This window comes from Suricata suricatta, chromosome 15 (assembly GCF_006229205.1).
Source record: "Suricata suricatta isolate VVHF042 chromosome 15, meerkat_22Aug2017_6uvM2_HiC, whole genome shotgun sequence".
In the NCBI taxonomy this organism is placed as follows: domain Eukaryota; kingdom Metazoa; phylum Chordata; class Mammalia; order Carnivora; family Herpestidae; genus Suricata; species Suricata suricatta.
In genome coordinates, this window is record NC_043714.1 from 50,511,687 (window position 1) to 50,527,073 (window position 15,387).

Genomic DNA, 15,387 nt, shown 5'->3' on the forward strand with positions numbered 1-15,387 from the left:
ACAGAGAATCAAACCATTTACATACAGGGTGTTTGGTTGAAGGCTGTTTTTCATTAATAAAGAAAGAGTGGACAAACGTTAACATTTCGTCTATTTGGTTGGTACCTATAGAAGACATGTTTTCTGAGCCTCTATTAAAAAAATGTAAGGATTTGCCTATGGGCTACTTTAGAGAAATAAAAATCAAGCTGAAGCACACTTCTCTAAAAAAGTGGGGGGGAGGAATCCTTGAAGTTTTGTTTCAGAGGTGTGGTAGCAGAGTGGCCCTGGCCTAGATTTCCACTGGATGTGTTTTCTACCTGAAAATAAATGAACACAAAACGTTGCTGGGTAGTACGTGTGGTTGGCATACCGGAAGTGGATGAATAGGGAGAAGGCACCCAGAGCAGTTAGAGATTCTAATAAGTTATGCAGAGCCAGAGTCGTAGAACAGACTTAACAGATCATATGTAGGTTTAAGTCAATATTTTTAGCTCAAAGAATTTTTTGAAAAATAATTTTTATAGGCCTCAGAAGATTGTAGCTGCAATAGTTTAAAATCAATTTTAACTCATTTTCCATTCATATAATATGAGAGGAGGGAGCCAATGTCACTGGTTCACTGGAAAAATAGTTTAAGGCTTTCCACAGTAGAGAAAGAAGTTGATTTCAGTTCAGACAGCTATTTCAAGCTTCAAGGGCTATGTCTGGAGGGAGAAGGATTTACTATCCCGGAAGTCCTATCACCCAGGGAGTGTAAACATATTTCAGGGTTGCCCAGGTGCTGGAATTCCTGCAGTACTTGGGCAAAAGAGGCTACAGTCCCAGCTGCTTCTGGCCCCCTTGCTTGTGATTTCAGCCTTCCAGACTGAGGACTGTGTCACCAGCACTCAGCACGTTTAAAAGGAAAAATCCTTCAAGGGGAGATTATGAATCAGTGAGGAGTGACTGGCCTGTGTGTGTGTGTGTGTGTGTGTGTGTGTGTGTGTGTGTGAGAGAGAGAGAGAGAGAGAGAGAGAGACAGAGAGAGACAGAGACAGAGAGAGACAGGGAGAGAGACAGAGGGAGGGAGGGGGGAGGGAGAGAGAGCATGTGTGCTCATTAGGGGCCGCTCTGTGATTTGACAGCCTCGCTGCCGCTGCTCCCGCCTCCCGCAGTGGCTGTGCGGTCTGACAGCAGTTGGAAAGGGCTGCGAGGGTTCAGAGGAACTGCGGGTCTGAAGACTGGGCGCTCTTAATCGGTCTCCCCGTGAACAAAGTAGACGAGACCTCCTGCACGATTAGAAACTTGGACTTATTACTGCTTCATCCACCTGGAAAAAGCAGGCAGCGCCACAGAAGAAAAGGTAAGAGAAGAAATTGGTGGCTACTGGGAAGGCAGGGCAGGGGCACAGGGAAATGTAGGCGCACGGACTTGCTATTTTGTAGCCAGGCAATCCCACCATGGGAGAGCCAAGGAGGCAAACGCTAAATTCCTACCAAGCTTCATCATTGAGCCTCTTGGCCATTTCCCCCTGGTACGTTTGTCTTCTTTACACATTTCCCAAGCACCTAAGAGGTCTCTCTGTATTTATTTTTTAGCTAGCAGGTATCATTCAGTTTTTCCTTTTGGGCAGTCTTTCAAAATAGGGAGCTTTCTCTGTTTCTCTTAGGTGCTTTTCACCCTTAAGAGGAAACAGGTGCCTCTTATTAAGCTGGTCAAAAACAGTTGCTCCGTCCTACACGAGAGTTACCTTAAAGGGAGTTTTCAGAAGTACATGTGAGCCCTGTTACTGTAGAAACACAGGAGGTGAAAGTAGAGGAAGAGAGAGCTACCTGTCAGTGACTAGCTCCGTTTGAAACAGTGACAGATTTGGACTATAACTCTTCACAGGGGGAGAGAAACCCTGAGATAAAGGCAGGACACCAGGAAGAGGATGTTTTGAGCCGTGTTTCAGAGAAACTTCAAGTCACTAGAGATGGAAAACGAGACAGTAAGTGAACTGAACCAAACGCAGCTTCAGCCCAGAGCAGTGGTGGCCCTAGAATACCAAGTGGTCACCATCTTCCTTGTGCTCATTATCTGTGGTTTGGGCATCGTGGGCAACATCATGGTGGTCCTGGTGGTCATGAGAACCAAGCACATGAGGACCCCCACGAACTGCTACCTGGTGAGCCTGGCAGTAGCCGATCTCATGGTCCTGGTGGCTGCGGGCCTCCCCAACGTAACAGACAGTCTCTATGGGTCCTGGGTCTACGGCTATGTGGGATGTCTCTGCATCACTTACCTCCAGTACCTGGGCATTAACGCCTCCTCTTGTTCCATCACAGCCTTTACCATTGAGAGGTACATAGCAATCTGCCACCCCATCAAAGCCCAGTTTCTCTGCACGTTTTCCAGAGCCAAAAAGATCATCATCTTTGTCTGGGCTTTCACGTCGATTTACTGTATGCTCTGGTTCTTCTTGCTGGATCTCAATATTAGCACCTACAAAGATGCTATTGTGGTGTCCTGTGGCTACAGGATCTCCAGGAATTACTACTCACCTATTTACCTAATAGACTTTGGTGTCTTTTACGTTATGCCGATGATACTGGCCACCGTCCTCTATGGATTCATAGCGAGGATCCTCTTCTTAAATCCCATCCCTTCAGATCCTAAAGAAAACTCTAAGACATCGAAAAATGATTCGACCCATCAGAACAAGAATATGAATTCAAAGACCTCTAATAGATGCTTCAACAGCACAGTGTCTTCAAGGAAGCAGGTAAGCAAACCAAAGCCTCTGAGCCCACAGAAGGAATGGGGGATAGAGTCCCTTGCGGGACGGGACCCACTCTGCCTTACTTAGCTGATGGCAAAACCAAAATACAGTCATGCAAATGTTTCACAGTATAAGCTTCTGCTTTACATATGAAATCCATCTCTGAAAATAGGTGGGGGAAAATGTGATAGCATATCAGCAGGTATCAATTTAGGTGCTATTAAGATAGAAGCAAATATAAACAGAAACTCTAAAAATCCACCTTTAAAATGTCTGTGACTCTCTGGGAAATGCTATCAAAATACACCATTTGTGGCTTCTGTGGGGAGCAGAAGAATTCTTTAAGAATTCTATTACATGACAAAGATTTGATAAGACAGTTTGAGAAAAGATGAGTCAAAGCAATAATTGGACAATTGCTCACTGAGACATAAATGAGAGGGGGTCATTTCCTGGACTTCCGAGTTTGAGTGGGGAAAGTTTCTGTCACCCTCTCCCCCAGCTCCCTGCAAAATGTCCCAGCATGCAGAGCCTGAAAATGCACTTTGCTCAGGAAATGTTCTGATAAAAAGGCTAACACCAAGCTCAATTTGTCACCAAAAAATGATTTATTTTTTTAAATGTCTGTTTTTCCTGGTAAGCATAACTAAAATTCCCTTTATGCTTTCAGATCACCAACTGTGGATGTGGTTATGATTGAATAGTGGTTTTATTAGTGGATGGAGTGCAACTTTGTCATAGTATAAAAGGCTTATAAACAATATAGGAATAAAATACTTTTATACCTTGTACACATTCAGCTATATTTACATATGAACTTAGCCTTTGGTTCCTTTTCCTTCTCTGCTAAACAGAATAAACACGTGGTAAACATTTATTCTCATAGCTGAAAAAGAAAACTTGAAATCAACAGTACTGGCTCTCTCTCGCTCTCTCTCTCTCTCTCTCTCTCTCTCTCTCTCTCTCTGTGTCTTTCTCCCACTCTCTCTCCCTGCAGGAAATGCAGTTCTTCCTGTGTGCATAGATAGAAACTGAGGAAGCATACTTTAAAAAGTACGCATATAAATTATACATGCTATTACTTCCTAAACTCTAGATTAGCTGAGATATGAAGAATTTTAATTGGACATATGAGCACACACTGAAATGAGCTACTAATAAATATCGGTGTTGTAGATATGCATGAAATACATAAGAAACTACAATTTAAAAAGAGTTAAATAATTAAATTATTATATTTATTTAAATATTTATTTTATTTATAATTATATTTATTATTATATTAATAATTAAATTATTTTAAATAATACTGTGAGATTTGACTTATAGAACTTTTATGATTGAAAATACTCCATCCTAGGCAGAGAAGACGTGGGAGCTGCCGGCTCTGAGATCCCTACTGCCTTGGGTCTAGCAATGCCAGCTCATGCCGGGCATGTCTGGCCATCCATTACCCAAAACTTGATTAAGGGAAATTTAGAGAGATCTGTTGACCAGCTGCCAAGACAAACATTAACAAATACAGTAAGAAAGTAAAGAATATGTGCATCTCAATTAGAGATCAAACATGGTTTAATGTCTACAGCGAAGAGGGTCAGCAAGTAAATTTGCTCATTAGACTCCAATTTATATTCTTGTTATAAATTCTAAAAAAAATGTTTGTACTAACATCCTTCTATTCAATTATAGTCATTAGTACCTATCAGCATTAATAATGTGCTTTAAACTGCTAATTATGTTACATGTTCACACTCGTATTTCAAAGCTGTTACAGATAGGTTCTATATAGAGGCTGGAGGTAGGAGAAAAAGTCAAAGATTTGGCCCCAAACAATCCTGGGCTTAAATGCCAAGTCTCTAATCAAACAGGAGAGTGACCTTGAATAAGCAGAACACTGTGAGCCTCAGTTTCCTCATTATAAAGTGAAGATAAATAGAGCATCCGGGCTTGGTATGAGGGTTCAATGGGACATCTTATGAAATGGAACGGTGATTAACACCCGACCATCAGTTAGCCTCCTTCTAGGTTTATAAGCTGTTGGCAACTGTAAGAGAGTTAAGGATTCCGTCTTTAGAATACCAGGTACAGTCACCATTGTGTATATGACACAGTAATCTCTCTAAGGATCTTTTGAATAATTAAAGCTTTGGGGAATGTATTCGGAGCATTTGGGTTTGTCTCTATAACATCACTGTCCAATAGCATTCAAGAGCGGTGGCACCAAATGTCCCAAAATGTGCAAGACAGGCCTGCAGGTTAAAGAAGCGCCCTGTCACAAACGCCAGTGATGCCCTCATTAAGAAACACAGGATGGCGTATAAATTGATAGAAGTGCATTTAAGTGACACGTCATGAAATTCAGTCTTGATTACAGATGCAATGGCAGTTCAGAGAAAAGAAAGGAAATTATGGGGCTAAAGGGATCAGAAAAGGCTTCATGGAAGAGGTGGCATTTGAAAAGGCTCTGGAATGGGGCGCCTGGGTAGCTCAGTCGGTTAAGCATCTGACTTCGGCTCAGGTCATGAACTTGTGGTTCATGAGTTCAAGCCCTGCCCATGTTGAGCTCCATGCTCACAGCTCAGAACCTGGAGCCTGCTTTGGATTTTGATTCTCCCTCTTTCTCTGCTGCACCCCTGTTTGTGTTCTCTCTCTCTGTCTCTCTCTCAAAAATAACATTAAATAAATAAATAAAACATTAAATAAATCAATAAAACATTAAAAAATACTTAAAAAAATGAAAAGGCTCTGAAAAGATGGAGCTCATTTGGAAAGTTAAAGTCAAGAGGACAGGACCTGGCTGGGATGAGAATGTTATAGGTTTGGAGGAGACAAGGAAGGGCACACGGAGTGGGATTTTTGATGGTGTTGAGTGATTTGGTTGATTAAAATGAGTGACGTATTTGGGGGAGCAGTAAAAAGATTGTATTAATGGGAATGGGGGGGTGGAGGGGTTAAAAGACAGAGAAGGAGCTGTGGAGGACCCCAAGGATCAGGCAGAGCAAGGAGTTGTGGGTGATGAGCAGGAAACAGCAGTGAGTGACACAATTTGGGGGTGGTGATCAACGTGTGGATGAGACAGATTCAGGGGCAGGAGACCATTGGCAGAAAGGCCACTTGGAAATGGTGGGGAGTGATTCAGGCATGAGGCAGTAAGATTCTCTATCAGGAGAAAGTAAAGTAAGTGCGAACAAGAGATAGGTTTCAAAGAAAGAAAGGGTGAGGCGTGAACATAACGGACGCCCTGGGGGAGACAACACAGCACGTGGGCTCTGAGCCTAGAAGACGCAAGTGCCCGGATCACCGAGCGGGAGTGAGACGCAGGCAGGAGAGCCATTTTGTCCAAAATCAATGCACCTCTCGTTTGACCTTTTTCTCTCCTAAAATTGTTCTTTTCTTAAATCCTCAAAAAGCTCAAACCTCCACCCACTATAACCCAGGGTCTTTTATTTCAACATTTTCTCTGCCTCTTTTTTTCCTTTCAGGCAAGTTTAATTTAATTTTAATAAATACTCTGTCTGGGCCAGGTCTTTCTAACCAAGTTATTAAAGTAAAATGTGCATAGCCTAAGAGAACTCCATTTTAAAAAGGAAATAAAAGAGCATTTATATGTAAGGGACAAACGTGCATTTTTGTTTTCAATTTGTATCCCCCATGCAGAAAATCCAGATCAGATCTTTTTTTTCCTCCTATTAGAGATTTAAATACATTTTAGGAAACCGACTAAATATTTTGTAAATTCAGTGAAATAAATTACTCAAAATCAAGGCTTGGACCTGCGTAGAAAAAATATTTGTCTGATTGACTAAACCTTCTGCTTTATAATTGGTTGTTTTGATATTGAGGAGATAAGAAGTAAATGGTCCCGTTTGTCACATTTCAGCTCTATTCACACAGTGCCAATTCCCATGTGGAGCATGGTGTAGATCAAGTATCTCTATTACTGACTGTATCTTTCAAAAGAATTGATTGCATCCTTTGGAACTTTGAAGGCACTGAAACATCTTGGTAACAGACTATACTATGGATACATACATTCAATGCAAGTGTTTACTTTCCAAAGGGTGCACAGAGCATTGTATGGATCAGGCTACCAATTTTCTTTTGCATTCATTTGTTCTAATTAGTTCCTCTTTTCTCTGGTGGTAAAACTGTGGAACAGAGTCCAAATAGAAGCTCTGAGTTTATGGCAAATTTTTCATTATGGGTTTTCTTGGCCTAAAAAGAATCCTTTAAAATTCCAATCTTTGTTTCTATACATTTCTTACTAGCCTTCTACCTTACCAGAGAAACATTGCTAGCCCAAGAAACAAAAGCAGCTTTCCTTTTTAAAAAATAAATTTTTAATTTTTTTTTAAATTTATTTTTGAGAGACAAGAGAGAGAGACAGCAAACAGGGGAGGGTCAGAGAGAGAGGGAGACACAGAATCTGAAGCAGGCTCCAGGCTCTGAGCTAGCTGTCAGCACAGAGCCTAACGCGGGGCTCGAACCCACAAACCATGAGATCATGACCTGAGCTTAAGTTGGATGTTTAACTGATTGAGCCACCCAGGTACCCTACAGTTTTCCTTTTTAAAGTGACACATGCCTTTGGTTGTTTTTGCTATTGTTATTGCTGATGACAATACAAAAACAATTGTGCATTTTATGGAAAACACAGAAAACTGAGAATAAGAAAAAGGCATCTCTAACCCCACCTCTCCAAACCACAGTTTATTAGCATTTGCTTCTATTCTTTTTCTTATGTTTTCACTTGATCTTTTGTATATAATTACAGAAATATATATGTATATATAATTTACACTCTGCCCCTCTATAAAATGTTGACATTAATATTCTCAAGGAGAATAGCAGAGTAAAAGACAGTGGGTAAGACTGATTCAGTTTCTCTTAGCCTTGATTTTCTCATCTGTAACAAGGGAATAACAATTACTCATAGACTCCTTGTTCAAACCCAGTGACACGCAGGTGACAAAATTCATCTTTGCTCTCTGCCCACCTGTGCCTTCACACTGATCTCCAGCCCCTGGCACACTCCAGGGGTGAGAGGGGCTCCTGCAAAATAGAGAACTGAGATAAAGAAAGCGCTTAAATGTGTCTTTTCCCTTCTCCTCATGCCTCCCTCCAAGTCCTGCCTCCAGTGCTATTTACTTTTTTTAAAAGTGTTTCAAGCTTTTTTAAAGTTTATTCATGTTTTTAATTTTTTATTTCTTTTTAAAATTTATAATAGTTTATTGTCAAATTGGTTTCCTTTTTTTTTTTCCTTCCTGTTTTTTATTTAATTTTGAGAGACAGAGAGAGACAGCGTGAACAGGGGAGGGTCAGGAAGAGAGGGAGACACAGAATCTGAAACAGTCTCCAGGCTCTGAGCTAGCTGCCAGCACAGAGCCTGACATGGGGCTCGAACCCACAAACTGTGAGATCATGACCTGAGGTGAAGCTGGACGCTCAACCAACTGAGCCACCCAGGCGCCCCCAAATTGGTTTCCATATAACACCCAGTGCTTCTCCCCACAAGTGCCCTTCTCCATGACCATCACCCCCTTTCCCCTTCCCACTCCCCTTCAGTCCTCAGTTCATTTTCAGTATTCAATAGTCTCTCATGATTTGTGTCCCTCGCTCTCCCTAATTCTCTTTAGTTTATTTTTTTGAGAGAGAGACAGAGATAGTAGAGCAGGAGAGGGGCAGGGGGAGGGGGAGAGAGAGAACCCCAAGCAGGCTCTACATCATCAGCACAGAGCCCAATGTGGGGCTTGAACTCACAGAACCATGAGATCATGACCTGAGCTAAAACTGAGAGTCAGGCACCCTAATTGACTACTTACTTTTTAAGAAAAAACCTTGAACAAGGAAAATCCTTAAAGACCCTGGAGGGGCCATAAGGGAGTGAAAGGAGATATAATGGTATAATATCAGGCAGTAGGGCTGGTATTTGGAAGCATAGAATCCTTTAAAGTTGTCTAGGGAGCTTAATCAATGGCTAATCTTACCAGGCAAATTAATTATATTAAACTACTCAGCATTGGCCTAAATCTGAGGTTTCTCATGTTTTACTGTGACTGTTTTCACAGATCCTTTTTTTATTTCTAATTGTTTTATTTGCTTCATTTGTCCTGCCTCAACTCTATCCTTCCTAGAATAAAGGTCTCTAAGATGGGAGGAAAGTATGATTGTTGTCACTTGGCATACAGGTGTCTAAGTGAGCCATCTTATTTTTATTATCAGTGAATAGCTTTCCATTTTCCCATCCACATCCTGTGTAAGAAAAGATTCTGTACATACCCCGTAAACCAACTCAGTGAAAATCCCCTGCAGTTATGTGCTTTGTGTCCCTTGGTTAGATGAACATTGTTTATTCCTAGTTTTATACTTGCGGCTCCGTGCCATAATTTCACCAGTAGAGAAAAATAAATTTTCCAATATGCCTACAAAAAGGGAAAAACCTATACTCCTACAGCATTCTTAATTTGGCCAAACACACACACACACACACACACACACACACACCTTAAAATCAGCTAACCTTGATAATGACAAACTGTAAAGCTTTACAGAGCCCCCTGTGAATTCTTCAAATTGCGAGGAGATCTCCCAAGCTCCAGACAGAGGAAGGCTGGGCCAGCGCCATGTCGTTCGGCTCCTTTTTCTTTATGGGTGGGGGAAGGGAGAGAAATATAAAGCTAGAGCGAGGTCAACACCACACAAAACTGTGCAGGCAAGCACCTTATAATCAATATCTTCCTCAATTTAATGAAGCATCCACTCATAATCCAAGAAGCACCTAGCACTGTCCTAAGTGTGGAGGCTCCAGGGACATATAGAGATGACCTCTTCACCTTCAAGAAGCTCCTGGTGGCAATGCACACACACAACGCTGAGCAGCCCCTTGTGTTCTGATAGAGGACACAGCATCGGGAGAGGAGAGGTGAAATGGGGGAGAAAGGAGGCAGGCTTTCTGGAGTATGTGGCGTTGAGCTGAGTCTGTAAAGATGGGCAGAATGTGTAAAAACTATGCCAAGAAGACCAGGAGAGGAAGAAGAAGCAGAGCTTGACAGAAGACAGGCTGGGAAGTGGCTGGGCAGGTTCAGGGATAGAACGGTCTAGTGCTGATGTCATTGCAGTGGGTGACAAAGAGCAGTTGTCTGAGGAAGGTAGTCTGACCCTGTTGCACCTGACTCCTTTCTGGCCTCCACAACCCTGCCCTTTGTCATTCTCCCTGCTCTCGTCCGTGCTCACTTATGAGTCTCTGGCAAACACTTTATTGTTTTTTGGACATCATGTAAGTGCATCAAATCCAATATGTCTGAGACTAAACCCATTATTTTCTTCATAAACTCCTATCTTCCTCTTTCTTTCTTATTTGATAGTTCCAACCCAGAAATTCCGGAGTCCTTCTGAGATGCCCTCTGCCCTGTATACCCAAGTCTGAGTCATTCTAGCTCCTCTCTTATTTTATGTCCCCCACACATGCCACCACTGTCCTCACTCACCACTGCCCACCTGCTCTAATTCAGCACACACCTCAGCGGCCCCTCCGTCTCCAATTCCAATCTCCCCCAAATCATTCTATGCGCGTCTCTCACTAGGGCATTGCTCCAACACAGAGATATGTTATCCGAGTGATTTGTATGGCTCCCTGAGGCCTACAATTTAAATATCTTAGCATTAACAGATAAGATCCTGCCTCCTTCCTACATTTTCAGCTTATTCTCTTGTGGCTCTCCTAACTTATACTTTATGCTGTAGTGAGCCTGAATTATTTGTCGTTCTCTGAATTTGTTCTCTCAGCCAGAATGCCCTTCATCTGGTAAACTCCCAATTATCTTCTGATGCTCCCAGGTACCCCACCAAATCTTCCCTGAATTTCTCAGGCAGATTTATGTAACTAAATGCCTATCTATAACTATGTATGTTAGATGTCCTACCTATGTTTCTATAATACTTGGCATATACTGCTAGTTTAGCAATTCTTAGCATCATTATTTTTGGTCTGTCCACCTTCCACTGCCACTGACATCCTTAAGAGAAGGACCTTGTGTTCTCAGTGACCTCAGCACTGTGTGGACATAGAGCAGGCTTCCAGAAGTATGTATACATAGTCGTGCATTGCAGCCCCAAAAATGCAGGCTTTGGAAGAGTAGGTTGTTAGCATGTCTTCCCAGCTCTACATTCAGTGATGGCACGCTGTTGCTTACAATTGGCCATGGGTGTCATTTTTTAAACTACAGAAATCAGCAAATATGACAATTCAGTGTCTCCCTCTTTTTGTGGAGAGTTGGTTGGTAAATATTTGTGCAAAGTACATGCATACTTACTTTGGGGTTTGGTCAATTCCAGTAATATTTTGCTCCATGAAAAATTGTTGTGAATTTATGTTCTAGTTTTCTCTGATTTTAGTTGCAATTATCTTGCCTTTTAAAAAAATATTTTGTCGTATTTCATTTCACTTTAAGTAATCTCTACACTCAACATGGGGCTCGAACCCATAACCCCGAGACCAAGCGTCCCATGCTCCACTGACTTAGCCAGCCTGGCACCCCTATTGAATCCCTTTTTTATTCCAAACTAGCCACACTAGCAATTACCTGGTATGATGGTGACTGTGTGAGTAGATTTTATGAAGATTTCCCCTCCCAGACAGGACAGGCTAACTTAGAAATATGGCAGACTCAAATAATAATTTACCTTTTATACAAAATCCTGTTCGCTTTCTGATGAGATTTTAAAATCCCCTCTGTAATGAGAAAGCAGCACAGAACAGGATGGCCAGAGAGGCAGAGGGACCGCAACTCAGGGAAGGAAGATAATGTCAGCAGAGGTATAAAGATGAGAATAAATCTAAGTGTCCCTTTGTGACTAATTTTCCTAAAACAATTTGCACACATCATCTTCTTTCAAAAGGAATATCCCCAATCTCCTCTGAGTAGCTCTTAAACTCTCTAAAGTCTGACACTTTCATCATTGTTTTATCCATTATTTCTTCAATTCAATAAACATTTACTGAGTGCCAATTACATGCCAGGCATTGCTCTGGAAAAACAGTGGTAGTCAATATCTTAAGGAACTTTGAGTGAAGTATCAAAGATTGCCATTAAAACCAGTTGGAAAAATAGAAGGTCAGGCTGTACAGTGCGCAGCAGAGGCAACAGGGAGGGGTGAACGGGGTGCTTAAGGCTGGAAAGCAAGCCTCCCACAGAGTAAGTCACTTACACAGAACAAAGGAGAGCAGACTTACCTGTTTTTATTCCTTCCCCATCAATTCAGTCATCTCATACCAGATTCTCCCACACATGCTAGTCTCATTTATATTTTCAATCTTGCTCATGCAATTTTTTCCCACCTGTAATGCCTTCCCCACTCTTGATGCTTTCACACCTATCTTTGCATCTCACATTTCAACCTTGGGCTGCAGTTGGATCAAGAGGTCCATATATTGGGCATGTACTGGAAGGCAGGTGAGCGTGAGCTCTGAGTCAGAAACACATAGGGGCACCTGGGTGGCTCAGTCAGTTGAGCATCCGATTCTTGATTTCAGCTCAGGTCATGATCCCAGGGTCATGGTCAAGCCCCGCATTGGGCTCCACACCTGCTTGGGATTTTCTTTCTCTTCTTCTACCCCTCTCCTCCCTCATTCTCTCCCTCTAAAATAGGAAGGAAGGAAGAAAGGAAGGAAGGAAGGAAGGAAGGAAGGAAGGAAGGAAGGAAGGAAGGAAGGGGAACATAAGTCCCAGCTCTTTTACTTGGATAATTTATTTTATTTCTTGATACTTCAGTTTATTCATATGTAAAATAGGATACAAATGAAACCCACTCATAAGATTGCTACAAGGCAATGCCTAGTCCATAACAAATATTCAAATATTCAGTAATTCGCATTTATTGTATTTAAATTGAATGCTATATTTGAAATGTCACTTACTTCCTCCTTATTCATGACACAGCAAAAATGTAAACTGGTAATTCTTTCCTGAGGAAGATAAAGTTTAGAGGTTGTAATAGAGATAGATCTTCCAGGATCATCTCACAGCATATTAACAAGATCAAATTAGTAAAAACTTCCTGAGCTCCTACTATATGTCCAGAGAGAAGCATAAATGCAGTGCAAAACTCACACACCTAACAGAAGCTAAGTGTCACTGGCTTTTTACTATGTATTCTGTGCTGTTTTATTTGCACTAACTCATTAAATCCTCACAACAATCCCAGGAAGTAGTAATAATTATAAAAGAGGATGTGAAGGCATTGGGGGTGCTCAGTGTCCCGCTCTGGGTCACACAGCTGGTTGTGGCAAAGCCGGCATTGAACTCACACTCCTGCTCCAGAGCTGATAGAATATCAACCATAAGGGCAAGAGAAAAGCAAATAAAGGTAGGATTGGTCGAGGCTTAAGCTGGTAGGATAAAGGGGGTCCAGAGGGTTAAAGAGAAGGAGAGAAGAGAGGTCCTCCCACATAAGGAGGGAGAAGAGAAGGATGTGACGGTATTATCAGGAGGAGAAAAAGCCCAGAATTTAAAAATGCATGTTCTGTCTGAAGAACCCTGATGGCATTAGCTGGATGTGAGCCAAAGGTCCATGTTAAGGAGACATGGGAAATAAATGTGGAGGACACGCAGGCTGGGAATGGATCGATGAGACCGGAAACCCAGTGCAGCTTCCCCACCAGGACCTGGCTGGTGGCTCCGTGGTCTCTCCACTGTGCAACGCCACAGAGGAGCATGTACAAAGTGGCTGGGCCGCCCTTGGAGTTTCCATTCCGGCCTTGGTGACCTCTGTCTGTCCCTTTATGGGACTATTAGCAGTTCCTTCTTTTTGTGTTTTAAATGCCTATTTCAAAGCTCCCTGATCTCCTCATACCATTATACCCGCAACGTTTTCCACTGAAAGCTCTCCCACGGCTGACATCTCTCTAGCCTACTTCCTCCACCCCTGCATCTCATGCCCCTCTGCCCTGCAGACCAGAAGGCTGGCTCCTGCCTCGCCAGGCCCCTGCCTGGGCTTCTCAACCAGTCCCTGGGCCCTTAATCTCCCTCCTCCGGGTCATCCCCCAGAGTGCTGCTCAGATCCTCTAAAATGCACACTTGATAACATGCCTGCAATGGCTGGAATCGCCAATACCCTGGGTCTTACAGGCGTAAATGTAACATTATCGTGGCATACTGGGACATTTATGAGCTGCTGTCTACTGCCCCACACCCATCTTCAGTCCCCAGCACCCATTCCACGAGCAGTTTCCTAAACTGGCCCCGCTCTGTCATGCGTCCAAGCCAGCGAGCCAACTCTGAGCTGGAAGCGTTCTGCAGCCCCTTCTTGGACCTGGTGCCTCCGACCCACCCGCCATTGATCACTTCTCGGAGCAGGCTTTCCAGAGCCCTCTGGCAGCCAGCAGTCGAGGCTTTCCCTCCCCCCAGCAGCACTTTGTTCTCACATCTGTGCAGCACACTGTGTTGCTGTAATCATTTGTTCAGATGTCTCTGCCACCAGATCGTGTGTCCCACGGTGGCGGCAACATCATCCCGTTCGTTTCTGTGTCCGCAGTGCCTGTCGCGGTGCCTGGGGACATACTGATAAATGGCAGAACGAGTAAGGACTGGGAGTAAAGGATGAGGAGGAAGGAAGAGTCAGATATGACTCCGGCAGTTCTTTTCTGGAGCCCGCAAATGGTGGAATTGTTGAGAGAAACGTTGAGGGAGTGGTCTCAAAAGCACTGTCTGAAATCTTCACTGTCAGAGGAGGATCATTTTCGACTGTATTTAGGACTTGGAAAACTTTACACGGTGAGTGGAGTGGTCAGGACCAAATATGTGCCTTCAGAGATCATTAGAATAATGGAAAGAAGGTATAATTTGGGTTGAATCTAAAGAAAGCACAGAACAGACTGACAAAAACTGAGTTCCAGAGGAATCTGTGTAATTAGGAGGCTGAAGGCAGACTGGAGTTGTTGCTGGATACAAAGACCTATTTTTCCCTCTTGGGACATGGCCACAGGGCCAAAGACAGAGTTACGGTAGGTGCTTGTCTCCAGTTGGAAGGGAAAATAAAGAAAGCAGAATGAGCCAAGGAGAGACGGAAGTTTCTAAGAGTGAGTGGGTTTATCTAAATCTGGAAAGTCATGGCCTTGCCGGCAGCGTCCAACACAGCCCTTCATAGCCCCACGCAAGGTGCATGAGAACTTCAACTACCAATTACATTCGCTCTGAAAAGTAAACCCAAAATAGAGTGAATATTGCAAAACACCTGACAGCCCTGTTTAGTTGAAATAGAAATAGGAAAAAAAGTCATTTTGGAAAAGAAAGTCCTGCAGCCTTTCATAAGCAGTACTGGTGACTTGAGGCTGTCCCTCTAGGATCAATCGCCTGAGCAGGATTGTGTAGTGACTGCAAGGTATCGTTGCCTCTCCCTTCTGCACCGTCATCCTCTTGCTTTATCAGGATTTGTGGCTGCGGGAGAGCTCAGCATATTTTCTGCAGGCAGCAGCTCTGAGCTTAGAGAAGGCAGCACCCTCGTAAGAGTGAGAGAGAACAGAAGCAGGGTCAATGCAGAGCACCGGTGAATTTTTAAGGATTGTTTGTAAAGTCAAGTAACTGGAGCCTCCGGTCCGTGGAGGACTAACACCGTGCCATCTCGCTCTAGTAGGAGTTTGGCTTTGTGGTTGATTCGACTTGGTGAAC

The 15,387-nt window shown here is 43.0% G+C and overlaps 1 protein-coding gene across 1 annotated transcript in view; it reads left to right on the forward strand.

The window, feature by feature from the left end:
* The first annotated feature begins 1,936 nt into the window (after positions 1-1,936).
* Positions 1,937-15,387, forward strand: part of TRHR (thyrotropin releasing hormone receptor) — a 37,746-nt gene continuing 24,295 nt past the window's right edge. Inside the window, exon 1 of the mRNA XM_029924060.1 lies at positions 1,937-2,725. Within this exon, the coding sequence (XP_029779920.1) occupies positions 1,937-2,725 (789 nt within the window). The remainder of the gene's footprint in view (positions 2,726-15,387) is intronic.